The sequence below is a fragment of the Anser brachyrhynchus genome, assembly GCF_964034855.1.
Source record: "Anser brachyrhynchus genome assembly, chromosome: 6".
NCBI classification, from domain to species: domain Eukaryota; kingdom Metazoa; phylum Chordata; class Aves; order Anseriformes; family Anatidae; genus Anser; species Anser brachyrhynchus.
The window spans coordinates 39,523,074-39,539,492 of record NC_137700.1 but is presented as its reverse complement, the minus strand read 5'-3'; the positions used below and the strand labels follow the sequence as shown (position 1 = coordinate 39,539,492).

At 37.1% G+C, this 16,419-nt stretch overlaps 1 protein-coding gene across 2 annotated transcripts in view; it reads right to left on the bottom strand.

The window, feature by feature from the left end:
- The window catches only part of PLPP4 (phospholipid phosphatase 4), a 61,391-nt gene that overhangs the window by 16,135 nt on the left and 28,837 nt on the right, over positions 1-16,419 (bottom strand). For both annotated transcript variants that reach the window (XM_080596558.1, XM_080596559.1), the window contains exons 4-5: positions 15,423-15,486; positions 13,798-13,922 (exon numbers count right to left, since the gene is read on the bottom strand). In XM_080596558.1, the coding sequence (XP_080452684.1) occupies positions 13,798-13,922; positions 15,423-15,486 (189 nt within the window). The remainder of the gene's footprint in view (positions 1-13,797; positions 13,923-15,422; positions 15,487-16,419) is intronic.

Here is a 16,419-nt window from a genome sequence, read left to right as displayed (position 1 = left end):
GCTTTATAACGTAAATATGTTTAAGCCCTTGCTTTTTGGCTTTTTTCTTATTTACAGAAACTCATAGGTCCATTTTTCAAGACAGTGTCTTGCTGTGTTCATTCTCAGAAACTTACTGATTTCAAGCAGGCCAGCCAAAGCAAGGAAGACAGAGAAGACAGGCTAATACAATGAAGAATAAAATTAATAACATGACAGAACTTCTTGCATTACTGAGCACCTCTCACTAATTCAAATTACTTGTAGTCCCAGGTGTCTGTAGAAATGCTTTGCTATCAAAAACATTTGATCAGCCATTCTGATTTCTCTTTAATTCTCTCAGCACAACTACAAAAGGATTTTTCCCTCTCCCCATGTCCCCACACAAGAGATATTTTAAAAAGACATCCTATGCTATTATTTACTGGTAACTTCATCCATGAGGTCTTCCAACATGATCAGGAACTTCCAACATGATCGTTTTCCAAAAGTTTCTGTTTGTTCAAAAAGAATGCAGAAACACCAGTAAGAGAAAATACTGAAAACTGTCTTATTTCTGATTGAAACAAGTGAAAACTAAATCTCTCTAGAGAAAATCACAGGAGAAATACAGGAAATCAGTTGACTGCAACAAAGCAGTATAAGTTTTAAAACGTTTTGCATAAACATTTTATGTGTGTGTTTTGTTAGATAAAACAGTGACTTCATTATTTGCTCAGTCCTCTGCACAAGGGAGGAAAAAAAAGTATTACCTATCTACTTACTTGGCTGTAATAGCTGGTATTTTCTATGTAGAACTGACAGTAATAGCAAAATCCAAATGAGGCTTTCTGTAGATGCACTCTACTTTTCTTTATGGCATAAATAACATTTATGATTTCCTGCATTTATTTAATAGCATTTATCTCAAGAGACTTTTAATATTCCCTTGTTTTCATCAGACTTAAGTTAACATTTTCAGAAATCTTTATTACCAAGATTTCTACATTCTGATAAGTCAGTCAGACACCTCTAAAGAAGGGTGCCTAGCATTTAAATTCTCGTTTCAATTTTGAGGGTTTTATTGATTTATTTTTCTTTTGCTACAATGGAATTGTAGTTGATACTCTTATTTTACTGACATAATTCTGGATTGACTCAGGTCAATTCGTGTAACTTGTATTTCTGTTTTTCAGCTCTATCACTCTTGCTGCTCATAATGGTTTTAAAAGTCAACCAGTGTAATTTGGAGACAGATCACTGCTAGCTTTTGTAGAGTAGAAAATATGAAGTATAAATGTCAGTATCATGCTGCAATGGCAACTTCAAGAAATCTCAGTATTTGCCAGCGTTGTGGAGAGACTTCTGTTTTCCTTTTCTTTTAGAGGAAGGTTTTGCACTGTATTTTTCTTAAAGATGGTCTGAAATCTGTGTGCCAGTCTCCTCTGTCTTCAGGTCTGAGTTGATAGCCATCCATTTTCAAATTAATCTTGAGCTTTTTTACCTGTTTTGCTCCAGAGAAGAGCTGTCACTGCAGTTCACAGACAAAAATTGATCTTCAGATCTTCAGTGCAACTCAAGGTCCTTTTAACTGAAAAGGCTGGTCAGAAGAACAACGGCCTTAGCTTTGCATACAGCAAAAGTCCACGATACCATAACCAAGTTTTCTTCAGGCTATGAAATCAAGCATATACCTTAACCTTATTCTTTTTACTGAAGAGTTAATGTTAGGCAAAAGAAATGGGAGAATGACCAAAATAATTAAGCTTTTCCCCTACACAGATGAAAAAGAATTGTGCAGGTAAAATAAGAAAGAAGCAGCAACAGCCACTGGGAAAACCGGTTTATCTAAGTCAAATTAAGAGATTTATACTATCAGCTTATTTCTTTATCTTTGGCTCTCCGGCACTTGAAGAAGAATCATGTTGACTCGATGACACATTATGCAAGATGATTCCTAATTAATTAATTTATTTATTGCTTACTCTTCTCTGAAGTCTCAATCTACTCCTAAATTCCCTGTACTGTATACACTCCAGATTCGGAAAAAAAAAAAAAAGCCTCCCAACCCTGTTTGGTATCCTATGTGAATCACAAATTACAGTGGACTAAGAATCAGAAAATCATTGTCCTGAAATCAAGAAAGCAACAGGCTTACGGTATAATTTAGCTTCAAGTTTTTGATTTTTCATGTAGGCCTTGGTATTGCTAAATAACATGTTACTGTGAAGAATTACACTACATCCAGCATTTCTTGAAGAAGGTCTGGTGAATTTTGCTAGCTAGCAGAGAGATCCAACACCTCATGCTTCAGTTCTTTCAGTCATTTTAACAAAAAAGGCTGTGTGCTGGTGAGAAGCAAATTTATACAGTTTGGAAGCAAGCCTACTGTTTTCAGAGAAATTGATGGAAAGATAAAGACATGCCCTTTCACCTTAAGATTTGGTATATCTTCAGACTGATAACTGGTTAGTCATGACAAAAGAACAGCACACCTGCATGGCTCTGTCTCTTCATAAAAAAAACAGGCAGGTAAATAGCTACCTTGTTTACTGCAATAATATGCATTAAAGCTGCTTGATAAACTACCATGAGTAATTCAACAAATACTCTTGATAGCTTGCAGAAATTAAACGTTGTTTCTTCCTAGAGAAAAGGAAGGAACTGAAACTTGCACGTCCCACATTCTGGATTAGAAAACCATCCTGCACACTGCCTCTAAAGTTGTTGTATTGTCATTCCTGAGCAAGATGGGATGCCCTGTAAGGGATGAGGGCACAATGTCCATGGCCATTCCCTTTACTGCCACACGTCTTCAACGACAGTTGTCAAATGCAAACACCAGCAGTAACAGCAGCTTTCTGTCCCTTTCATTCTGTGAGGAATCTTACTTAAGGGCAGTGCCTGGAACACAAGAACTCTGTTTCCTGGAAATGTGTCAGAGTTGGAGGGAAAGACTTACATATTCCCACTACCTGCAGAATGTAGAGGCTGACCTTGCTCACAGAGGAAGAAATGGAAATGCTGTTAAAAAAGGCAGCTGGGATTTCTCTCTTTAGTCACAGATAGGGCTGGAAGATCTCCGCAGAATTTTCCTTATGTATTCCTAGGCTTATTACAACAGACTGAGCAATTACTGCTGTCATTCATAATGGAATTTGGCTACTTAAAGTAGGAAATTACTATGCAGGACTGGTCCGAAGATGTAATCTCATTTATTACACCAGAAGAAAAGAATGACCAATTTTTTTTCCTATTATTATTTGTACTTCCTTTCTTAGAGACACTGTTCTTTCTTCCAACAAATAAGCACAGATGACCTCATATTCAGTACTCTTATAATGTACATGTCCTACTTCTAATATAAACAGAATGTACAACGTGCTACATGCTCCACATGAAACGTTTTCTTAAAGGGAGTAGCTATATTGAATTGCACAGTAGGTATCCTAATTCTTTGGTCACTGCTCCCATTAACTTTGTTTGCTGATCGTTTATTTTCTGTAGTAGTGATAACTATTAATAGAATAGAAATCTCCAGCTAATTCAGTTCTGGCATTGATTTTGATCAGCAAGACTACCCCCTAAGTTGGAAACAGATGTTCACCTTAATTTGTGATGAGTTTATACCTGCAAAGGCTTACCCTGAATAAGAAAACTGAAAAATCAGTTCCCTGTATTGTTACAATTTGTAGTGTGAAACCCAGGCAAATCTGACCATTGTGAATGGTTATTTCCTCACTAGTGACATATTTACTACCTAGGTCACTTTTGTATGAAAAGTGCAAGTTGTTAAAAATGTACAGTGACATGAACTGTTTCTTTTAAAAACATGAATTTCTTATAGAAAATAGGGTCAACTAATACATGAAGTTGAGTGTTTGAACGTTATTTGCCATCCTGTCTATGAAGACTGTAAGTGCATAATTTAGTCTGAAAGAGACAGAAAATAATTTTCTTTTTCACTTTAAAATTCTCTCAAGCATATCAAGAGCCCTTCATTCATCACGGAAGCCATTCAAAAATATGACATAACAGTTGCTGTTATTGTCCCTACAACCTTATACACTGATAACATGCTTCATCTCAGGTATCTGATGAAATTCTCTAATTTCTTCAGCTGTATTCACCAGTAGTCACTACAACTCTTTTTCAGCCAATATAATACAAGGAAAACAAAAAGTTTAAAAAAAAAGGAAAGAAAAAAGAGCTCATGTACAGCTATGTTAACATTCAAGCTTGAAGCAGTCCAAATCAAATTGAGATGTTACCACAAAATAATTTCTTCAAGTTTTAATTTTTTTTCCTTGCAAAAAGAAACTTCTGGAATCAATAAAGATTTCTATGTAAAAAAGTAAAATAAAATAAGATCAATAGCACAATTTAGCCAAAAGTCAACTTTTCAAATTAAGTATCTAAATCCAACTAAAAAAAAACCATGAAATTATTTTACTCCTTTTGCTGTTGATACAGCACTTTTATACAGAAAATGTTTTTAATTGAATTTATTATCACGAAATTTTAAGTTTAATTATCTCTGTGGCTCCTGTAATATTTAATTGATTTTAGCTGTCATAAAATTTATTTTTCAGTTAGTTGATTTGAAGTCCAATGGCTCAGTCACGATCTTTTTGAGCACTATGGCTGACATGAATCTCATGAAGTTCAACACAAGGAAGTATTGACACTAGACAATTTTCAGAGGTGCCTTCAATCTAATGATTCTGTGAATCAAGCTATCAGTCAGTACAAACCAGGCTGGGAAGTCATTATTCAGTCACATCAATTATTCAGAAACATCCATTTCAAGCTGCATATATGGCATTCATGATAATCGTGGGTTTGATCTTCAACTAACTACTGATACGAAGAAGGAGGAAAAAAAAAAAAGTACTGGCTCCGAGGAGTTTAAAATACCTTCTTACCAAGCCATTCTCTTTTTTGTTCAGCACAAAGGAATCAAAACCAGTTTCACACAGCTTCCCCAAATCTATGAGAGCAATCTCTTAGCTGAAGAATACAGCTTAACTGCTTCTGACCAACTCAGAAACAACACATTCAGAAATAGTCTCTTAATAAAGCTGAGTCAAACTCTGAGAACTGCAATCTGCTTGCAAATGTTTTTGAGCAGAGTAAGAGCCTAAAGAGAGCAAGCAGATCAGAAAATAACACTATGGGTTTTGCTACTATTGAAAATCTGGATTAACACCAGATTGATCTATTATTTGTTGAGCTGAGCCATGAAATAGATCTCTGGACACAACCAGGACATGGCTCTGGATGTTCCTGTAGCAGTTTAGCACTCCCAGAAAAATATTTTCTTACGACTACCCAATAAACAGTCAACACATGTGAAAGAGAAGTCAGGTTATGACGGTAACTCCACACTGAGATCACTATGCCATGCTCCCCTCAACCTTCTCCACCACCACAGATCACAACAGTCATAAGCAGGTGCACTAACATAGGACTGATGTGTGGCTGAATGCAGAACAGTGATATTTCTGACTGCCAGCTCAGTGGTGTCTACTTTAACTCTGCTTGCTCACTTACTGCTCTGGAAGGTAACATAGGAACATGAGCAACCATTTAAGGTCAGATCTAATCAGGAAGTTGACCCAGTTTTTGAAAAAAGGTCAAGACTCATCCATCTGACTATATTAACATAAACAAAAACACATGATACTTCTGCAGCCCATTTCTGCTTGTTGGTGGTGCCCTATCTTCATTTATACAGATGAATTCTGTGAATTCTGGGTCAAAGACTCAGTTAAAATGCCACGTGTCAGGTCTTTCTCTCTCTGATTCAGAGCTCTGTATCAAAAACTTAGTATCACCAATTTAGGAACATGATCTGGATTCACAATTTTAAACCAAAATCTTTGCAGCTGAAAGCCTAGGGAAATTAATTGCAGGCAGCAAATGGAACAAACAGTAGAACAAGACACGGATTTCTACGCATTTGTGCTTTTAAAACATGCTTTCTTTGATAGATATTTTTCCTATCTTTTTCAGTAACTCTCAACTTACATTTCTCAATTTCCTAAGGTGCCTACTATTTTCCTTCATCATACACACAAAGTACATTTAACTCCTCCTCCACCTGCAGAAATCTACTTTCAGTCTTGGAAAATATATTTTTTTAATCATTTATGAGTCATTGTACAAATAGCCTAAAAATATCCAGTAAACTAGATAAGCATGCATTCTTACACTGTATTCTGATTTGGTCCAAGAGCTCTACCAGTTCATTGAAAAACTTTAGCTTTTTCTTAAGGCTCTTCATGGGATCTTCTATGAAATTATTTTTTGACAGCACTAGTTAAACTATTCGTAAGTGACCACATGCTTTTGCTAAAATAAATGGGCAAATGTAGAACTCCATGGGATACTCCCGCCAGCCTTTCAAAGATTTCAGACCCAAGGAATGGAAATGTGCTTTAGTTCATTTGCTCCGCTTCTGAAGTTGATACATTTTAAACACATCCTAAAATTCAATTCATTGCTTTGCATTTATAGAGAGCCTCATGGGATTTTCAGCAGACTAGAGCATATATAGTGATAGCATCTGTTTAACACGGTACCTATTTGTCTTCAAAAAATTTTTCTTCATAGCATATTCCACAAGTTCCGTACTATCTGATGAGAACCCCACATTTAAGCTTACCTTCACATTGGCAACTTGCTGCATATACAACATGCGCTGATGATCGCTCTACTTCACTGCCAAGAAACTATCAAGCAACTACGAAGAAACCTATAAACAGGCTTTAAAAATAATATCAAAGATACTCTGGCAGCCCCTAAAGCATCATGTTGATGCTTGTATTAACTGGCAACCATCTCTCTTTTCAGCAGTTCCCACACATAATTATAAGAACTAAGGGAATCTGTAGCTTAGTTCCCATTCCAGCACACTCTACATCCCTCCCTCATCATCACCCTCCTGTTTAGCACTACCACATAATTCTTTCAGAAGTGGTCAGATGTTTTCCAATGTTTGTGATACCTGCAGAGTTTCCCAGTGCAGTAGCCCAAAGAGTATTTCCTGGACTTCTTATTAGCATACTTCGTGAGAAATATAAGTACAGAAAAGAAAGTAACCATAACAGCAAAAACAAACAAAAAACCCACACACTATGCAGCAAATTACTGAAGTGCATGATAAACTGCAATATTCAGCTGCAGCTTAATAGCAGAAAATCATACTGACATGATGAATTCAGAGCAATTTGAAATGAGGCACCAAGCTCAGAAAAGAAATATCCAATTAGGTGGCTCAAGATTAGATCAGAGAGGGGTATTTATCCTACAGTGAACTCGCAAATCATATAGCAATCAACCTAATTTTAAGCTATAGGAAAATCCTACCATGTAAGATGTTTGAATAACAACAGTTTTTTGTTGTTGTTTTCTGTCTTTTTTTTTTTTTTGTCATCAATCATCTACATATAGGAACAAACTGATGTACTACAAATAATACAAGCAGGCTTCTCCTTCTCACTGTCTCTGAATCTATCTGAAAGAAAGTGTGCTTCCAGACTGAGTTCCATAAGATTTCAGGGTACCTGGCTTCCTGGTCAAATTCTTTATATCCATGACTCCCAGAAAGAGGCTTAATTAATTAATTAAAAGGCTTAATATCCTATGCATTGATATGGGCCCGAATAATCACTTCGTATATTTTAAAACATTTCCCTATGCTTAGGAAAATAACTGGCTTTTGAATGGTGTGTGACAGAAATCTGGACTTGTCAGCATCTCTTAAAGTTGAAGCGTATGACACTAATATAGAGAGAACAGCTACATCTGGCGTTGTCACTGTGCGTGCCTCTCCCAGACTCTTTAGGAGTTCCCAGGGCATCCTTCTCCCTCCTTCTTCTGTAACAAACGTAAGTTGCCATTGCGAACCCTATGCGCTTTTGAGAAATGTGAACTCTCGTATGGAAAACGTGCTCAGGATTTCTGTCATCTTAAATAAACTCATACTTGACATATTGTCTTCTGCTCACAAGCAGCAGGATCGGACAGTCTTTCTGATGTAGGGAAGACTCTGATGCTTTGTAGGCTGATCATGCTGAAGGAAAAGATTTTTTCTGATAACAGCAATGGCATAAGATTAAAACCAGGATTAGAAAATTGACTTTCTCCTGCAGGATCTCATGGTAACCATAAAAATAATAAAATGGACTAATTTAGGATTTGCTTATCACATCTAGAGAGTTGTTATGAAGAAATCATACATATAAAAAAATAGTGAAAGTATTCCCCAAAGTTGTTATCTTTCTGTTCCAAATTTTTTTTCACCAAAATAAACTCAGGCCTCTCCGTCCACATAAATACCAATCAAATATTCAGTTTGTAGAATATCTGAAGAATGAGGCATTGTGAAATCTTTCTTGAACTGGTAAATGCAACTTAAAGTAATGAAGTACTGATATTGAAAAGAAACTTTCTGATTTTATCCCCCTTTTTTAATCAATGAATGTCTGGTCTACCTGGAATTGCTCTGCCGCATCTAAGCCTGGTATTATAAGGCTTTATTTCCCATGCATTTTTTCTGCATTCTCACACACAGAACAATAATTAAACGTCACAAGAGGCTTCTACACAGTGGTAACTTTTCAACAACAAATACTAAGAGTTAGATATTGATTTTCAAATAAATAATACTTCAGGACTCTAGGTTCATATTTTGGGGGTGAAAGATATCATCAGGCTGAGACAAACATCAAAATGACGTCATGATATCAGTCAAAAAATCAAAAAAAAATCAAAGAAAACAAAAAGATTTCTATCCATCCCATGAGCACGCTGTATGCCTACAAACTCTGTTCTTTCCAGCTACCAGTTACACGTGGCTTATCCAATTAACAGTCCTGTATTCCTTTACATTATTTTTCCTCTAATAAATTGATTTTCATGTATTATGTTCAATTACATTTTCCCTACCCATACATTGCATTTTTCACCAGTTGGTATGCTGGGTGATCATTATACTTATTACTAATTCAAGGCAATAAAAAGTTTATATTGATTTCAGCATAATTTGTTCTCTTTGTTTCACAAACCATACTTTTTTCACAGTCATCCATTTTGCTGTTTGTTTTTTTTGTTTGTTTGTTTGTTTTATCTGTTTCCTTATGCTACTATTTGAATCTTCAAGGAGAGAAAAATGGTGAAGGGTCTTGCGTCAGTCCACCAGCAGCTGCATTATGTCCTTTCCAGCACTGTGAGAGTGACCCGAGGCAGTGATACTTTCTCACACCTGCTGCACATCAGAAGGTTGAAGTGAGGAAAACCTATGCTAAAGCTTATACAGTGCAGGGCAGTTCCTGTCATGCAACACCAAACACAAGAAATATTGTCTTCAGAAGCTCGTCACAGGGATGGCAGACTTCGTCCACTTCTTACTACAGTGAGCACATTTAGATGGTGTAACTGGCCTTCAGATGCTCAGGAACTTCCACTATTCTCTGGACCCTGTTTCAGATAGACTTGCTTATTATTTGGACGACAGGCTGGCAAAGTACATCCAGAACAAACTCTAAAGAGTTACTTACAAGCTTATTCCACTTACATTGGGAGGTTAGGATAACACGAAGTACCTCTAAGACATGATACTTGACGGCCCTGTGCAAGTTAACTGTAGGGATGACACATGGGAAGGATACAGGCAGGAGGAAAAAATGCTGTGCTTATGATCTTCATCAACATTATTATTTCAATGAAGTCTGGTTTTACAGAAGCTGAACAGTATCTTCAGAGGTAGCAGCTTTAAATAGCCAATGAATTATAGAGCCGTGGAAGTACTAAGTATGGAAAAATACACATATATTTTGGACGCATTTTGGTTGGAATAGCCATGTATAAACCTGAGACCTGAAGGCCTCTGAGCTACTGGCCCCAGGCAGGAATTTTTGCTGCTTACCCCCAAACATCACTTCCAACAAACATACTGGCAGTTCAACTGGAAAAGAGGCAAAATGTGTTCAAAAAAATCCAAAAGGTCTAGGGACTTCTTTGATCCCATACAGCATGCATGCTGGGTAAATATCAATGGAGTCCTTGAATGCTGCGGTTGTGCTTGTGCGGATTCTAAGCTAAAGTTGCAGTTGTAAGAAGTTATCAAGAGAAGGATTTGCCTAACTTCAGTAGTCTTTCCTGAAAAGGACAGAGCGAGCAGACAGCAGCCTTGAATGAGGTAAGCCAACTCAAAGTACGTTTTCAGCAGCTACCACAGGTAGAGTTCTTCTTGGTCAGAGAAGGCAGTAACAAGAACAAGTCTTCGTGTTGGTCAACCTCTTTTTTCCTACTTGATACAAAATGCCTTGATTTTTTCAGGCACCTATATAGTTCACATATGTCTGGAAGTCTCCCTTTCACTTTACCAAACAGTTTGTGTTCCACACATTTTCTTATTTGTGTTACACACTGCTTGGCACAGGGAGATGGAGATGTGAATTTAAGCTCCCCCAAAAAATCATCTATGCTCTAATAAGAAGAATGAACTCTCCTTCAGGGCAGAAGTTCACTCTCAGTGGAAGACAGGTAGTTCACCACATTTTTATTGCGTACACAAGATCAGGTCAGGCCATCTGGGGGTGCCAGCACCGTCACTGTTGTTAAACAAGCCTGTACCACCTTCTTGTAGTACAACAGTCACAGCACAACAGATTTTCTTGTTAAACGCCTCATTTTGCATGGATGAGGTTTTAGATCCTGCTATAACAAAGCTTTTGATTGACAGCCTGTCCAAGGAATGCTGTAAGAAAAACGAGTTTGAAGATGAAAATGGCGCTCGACTGAAGCCTCTAATCTCTCTTTACAAGCTGCTTGGAAGCTTTCACTCATGATATATTTTCTTCACGTGTTCAAGTGAAGTAGAAAATACAGTTACAAGTAGCCCACTGTAGTTTAGTAATTCCAAGAGAGGTGCTGGAGTTTATGTCAACTCTCATCCACCCCACTTAAATTTCTGCAGATTTCTTAAAAAATCTTGGACTGAGTTTATGGAAGGAAAGCTTACAATTAAAAGTACGTTAAGAAGGCAGAGAGGAATGATTTTTAAAATGGAGATAGTTTTTCACAGGGAGTTGGTAGCAAAGTAGGTATAGTTTACACATTATACAAAGCAAAAGACTGAAAATGTAGAACTATAGCAAAATTTCTAAGCATAAGTTGTTATATCCTGAACATCCTCATTGCTTCATACATCCAGAAAGGCAGTATAATGCCGTGTTTCCCATAATAATGTTTTCTACTCTTCAGTCTAGTGGGGGATGAATTAACAGGAAGAAAATAAATTATCACAAGTATAAATTATTCTTAATATTATTGAAAAACCTGGTTATCTAAATAATTCTACTACACAGAAGAAGCAGTGGGTGGCATTGTAAGAATATAAACTTACAATTGTTTAATTCTCTATAGTAAGACTAAAATATGTGTGGATTTTAAGGCTTCAAAACACATGGTCTTGTCAGGGACTTGGATATTGTAACGTCAGGCTTCAAACAGTTAAGTACTTCAAGCAACTGCAGAATTTCCTCACTCAAGCATACACTTACCAACAGATAAAAACCACCATATACATAATCTCTTCATTCTCATCACACTGTAATAAAAGGCTTTGTACTAGGAAATATAGTCAACTCAGCCACATGCTAATATTGTATTAGTCAGTGAAGGAGAAAGCTATTCTCATAATTTTGATCTAAACCCACTGCTCCTATTGAATTTTGTGTGAGCTGCAGTAACATAACTCAGTGCTTATAAAACCAATGGCAGTTAAAAATAACACCTCAGTACGCATTCTGTGAGCTGCTTTACTGGCACAGGGACAATGCACTTTGCTGTGTGACAAGCAGTCTTGGTAAGAGAACTGGGATGTGGGCCAGAGTGAACCAGAGCATGCTACATACACAGTGTTTGCAGTCTTAGCAAAAACAAAAGCACATCAGGTGTCCTCCCCAGCTTACACTTTGCAGCTCCAGAGAGTAAACTGTTGCATTTCTGTAAAGCAAGCAACTCTAACACTTGATGTCTGTTGTGGGCTAACCTGTAAATTCTCAGTACATCAGTCTATACTTGTACTTACTTTAAGCCTTTGTTGTTATACAGAGAAGAAATACTTAGCCAAGGGGATTGCAATTAAGTGTGACAATCAGCATCTGAAGACAGTCTGAAAATAGCAATAAATGCCATTTGTTCTAAATGGCATAGGATATAACCTGTTAGTGTCCCTCTAATGTGGATCAAAGCCCATAAAAAAGAAGTTGACACAGCTCAGTTGGTTTACTGTTTAGGGCTACAAAGGTTATAAGATAGCGACAAACATTTACTACACCTTTATCTGTTCTGGGACTTGAATAAGGAACAGAGAACAAGAGCAGCCCAGAATTTCATTCATCTCATTACCCAACTCATTTCCAATGCATAACTGTGCAATTAGACAACGGGAAGTTATTACTTTGAAAGATCAGGAAAACAAATTCCAGAGGTAGGACTTACTGGTACTCAATTGGCACTTTTCTGAAACAGAACAGCACAAGACAACAAACTATATCAGCCAAAAAACAGAAACACAGTAATCTAATTATTTTACACATCACAAGAAGTTTTATTGGACCTCCTGACATAAAACACCCTAGAAGTAAGCTCCTCAAGACAGAGAAAGGAACCTTTGTAAACATCTGAGTTAATATAACTAAATATATCAGGCATACAAGTTTTCAAAAATCACCTAAACATCTGTCAAGATACAGCACTAGCTAGGAGCAGCTGATCAAACAAACCATCAGACCTAGGTTATGGACCATCCCACAGCCAAATGGAGTAACAAAGGACTGCAAAAACAATGCCCCAAACTCTTCTTCTCTCATTTCTTGCTACTTCAGTATTGTCACGTTGACATAAAAATCAGGACTTTCTACTCACTCTCTTCTGCTTACTTGTGCTGGGAACAGAGCTGCCACCATTCACTCCTGCCTGCACCATGGCAAAGTAGCCCAGTGGCAGTAGACAGCTGAACACGGACATATAAGTACCCCTCAGGATAAAATAAACGCCCACACAGACAAGCATCTCATCCACTGTTGTCTGTAGAGAAAGATATCGTCAAGGGAGTAAGAAAACAGGGAATGAAAGAATCATTATTCTACTGGCATATTATTATAGCTTCTAGAGCTATAGGGACTTCTTGAATCCGTCTTTGTATGCAATTCATTATGACAAATAGCACCAAAATGATGCACCATGATCTCTGTCCGTTCCTTCCTTTCACATCCAATCATACAACCTCCTATGAAGAAAAGCACTTTAGTAATGGATTTTTTTTTTTTTGAATGAATGAAATTTTGAAGATAAAAGTAGCTGAGCTGTCTTTGTGACTTGAACTTTGGTTTAATAGATCTAGTACTTGAAAGGCATCAACTACACCTCTTCAAAACTGTCGGTCCAACATGCCCTGCCACATTTCATATTTCAGTGGAATATAACAAAATAAATATTTACTATATAAACAATAATTGCACAAAGAGGTTTGCAGGTAGCCCTTCAGAATCACACTGTTTTCTTTAACCTTGAATAGTACTTCACTGTACTGATGCTCTCGGTATGCTATGGCTCTCAGCAGAGTCACGTGGTTCTTGAGATAAAGAAGGGTCAACAGGCTCACAATTTTATTTCCAGAAGTAAATTTCTGGCAGAGTTAACCAAAGACAGAAGTGACCCTGCAGCAAAAATCAGGTTCACCATCTAACAAAAGAAGAGTAATTCCAAAACATAGTACATTTTATTTATTTATTTTAAAGTAGTACTCCATGTAAACGAACTTACAGGAAGAGTGGATACTTGGAAAGCTTTTCCTGCCTTCAGACACCAGATCTGGATCACCTGTGCAGTGCATTTCAGAGTTCATTACTCCATCTGGAAAGCAGCGGTAAAAGAAATCGGGACGCGGTCTACAAAAAACACCATGGACATTAAAAATATAAAATGCTGTAGTAACAAATAAACCTCAAAGTGATTATTACATTTACTGCCTACTACATACAGAGTACATTTATTTCTTCCTGCTTTAACACAAAACCAGAAATGCTTCATTTTCCTGGAATAATCTAATCAAGACAATTTTTTTTTTCAGGCAGGATCTATAAGGTAGGCTTCCAGTGCATTCAAGTGGGAGTTGTAGCCTGCCTCTTCTCATAGTGTGTTTCATCCCAAAGAGGACACAGAAGCTCTGTTCTGAAAATGAATATGCAAGGCTACTTCTACCTAGAGCAATCTTGCACAGTACTTCCAGCAACAGAGCAAAATAGTGTAGCAACCCCACAAAGTTGCACAAGTCTTGCTGACACATCTGCTTGAGAACAGGACGACAGCCACCAAATTATATTGCCAACCTTGATGCTGCCTCTCTAAATGCACTGAACAAACCTCTGAACTTCTTTTGACCCTGCTCTGAGCTGAAGAGTAGCGTGTAGGTTTGGCTGGTTTCATACTGATCCTGTGCTAATAAACCCTGAAAAGAAACGAGGCAACCAACCGCATTCCGAGACAAGCTGACAGAGCAACTAGCTGGCTTGCAGTGCAGGCAAAATGAGCTCATGTCTGCCTGAAGAAGATGATGCAGACGTTCTTAATTACATTTCAGAAGCACTCTTAAAACAAAAGTGCCAAGTACCATTATTATCAGGGCAACAGTACTGTAGCAGAGAGTCCATCACAAACAAGCACAAATACTGCTTCCTCAGTGCTACAAAACAGGTGAAGCTAAACAACAAATGTAGAATTGGACTCAATTAAATGGTGTACAAATTCAAGTTAATTACATACTTTTCAGGTGAATTTTTTATGAAGAAAAAGAGCCAAAAATACCTAAAAATTGTTTTCCAAAGAGTTTTCTTTGCTAATATTTTTCCGGTCCCTTCAATCAAATTTATGCTTCTCTAAAAATTGTCCTACCTAGGAGTCCACTTATTGCTTAGCTCCAAGGTTTGCTCTGCCAGGGATCTTGATGTTACCTGGAAATACCACATTCAGTAATATGCTTCATACAAAATGCAAGCAGTAGGTTATATTAAAACTCAATTGATTTCTATTTCATCAGACTAGTGGCACTGGCATCTGAACTCCCACATACTGTGACTCTTCTGCGTTGCCAATGTAATGAACTGATTTCAGCTCACACCTTTCCTTTCAAACTCCTCATTTCTCTGGATCCACCAACCAGTCCAATAAAAAATAAAACACAAGGATACACATTCCTAACACAGCTGGATGTCACATAATGAAATTATGCAACACCTGCACCAGCGAAAGGCCAGTTTTACAGGGACCCCTGCTAATTCAATATTCTTTGGAGCAGTGGTTATCGTTTTATTAAGATGTATTGTATTTGCCAACTCTGTCTTCGTTTCTTTAAAAGTCATAGCCATCATTTATAACATGAAAAGACTTACCTTCCCACTATTAATTTAATAGTATTTGTGCAGACTCCATTCAGAGCTAGAGCCAAAGAAACAGCTACAAAACAGAATGAACAACAACATAAATACCAAGATATATATTGTAGCATCACAGCATTTGATTTACAGACTGAAACCTTTACTGAACTGAAAACTGAACAAGCTTTGTAACTCACTGTTATTAACTAATTTTCTTAACCAGAATGAGGATAGACCCCAAAGAATCACACGATGTTCTTTGCTCTGCTTTTACTCTTCAGAAACTTTATTTCCTTAATGCAAGGCTGACTTTCCTACCATGTCGTTTGCAGAGGCATAAATCATCAAATAGCAGTAATTATTAGAGAATCAAGTTCTATGTTTAGCAGTTTTGTAATTTACTCAATGAAAGCCTTACACTTTTTGGGTCAAGAATTCCTGTATAGACCTATGTTTATATGTATTTTACATGTGTGTGTGTGACCCAATTAAGTAACCTACATTAAGGCTAAAAACTGACTTTTTACTAAAATTAGAACTGGATGTTTTCTTTTTTTTAATTTTCCTTTCAACAGGATGTGGATGTTTTGACTAAAAAACTTGACATTTTCCTCCTATGTTATCTTCCAGAATTAACCAAGTTTCCTAATAAAACGTGAGTAACAAAGAAGAATTGTCATGCTAGGTATGATTGTATTGATCTTCTTTATTTGTACTTACATATCAGGACTTTCCAAATAACCTCATCTAGAGCCTGTGGAAATCTCTACCTAGCTTTCAGTGTCACTTGGATCCAGTGTGCACTCTTTTTAGTATAAAGCTGACCTGATGCTGCAGTCCGTACTGTAGCTCCCCGTTACAACAGACGAATAACTGATTTCAGGCAAATCTCTGATTTCCAGCAGAACAGTTACAGTAATAGAATTTTTGATTGTGACAGCTGCATGAGCTATTTTCTCTTTGGACTGCTGCCCCAGATGCAGCAGCACTCATCCTGTCTCCATAAAATCTT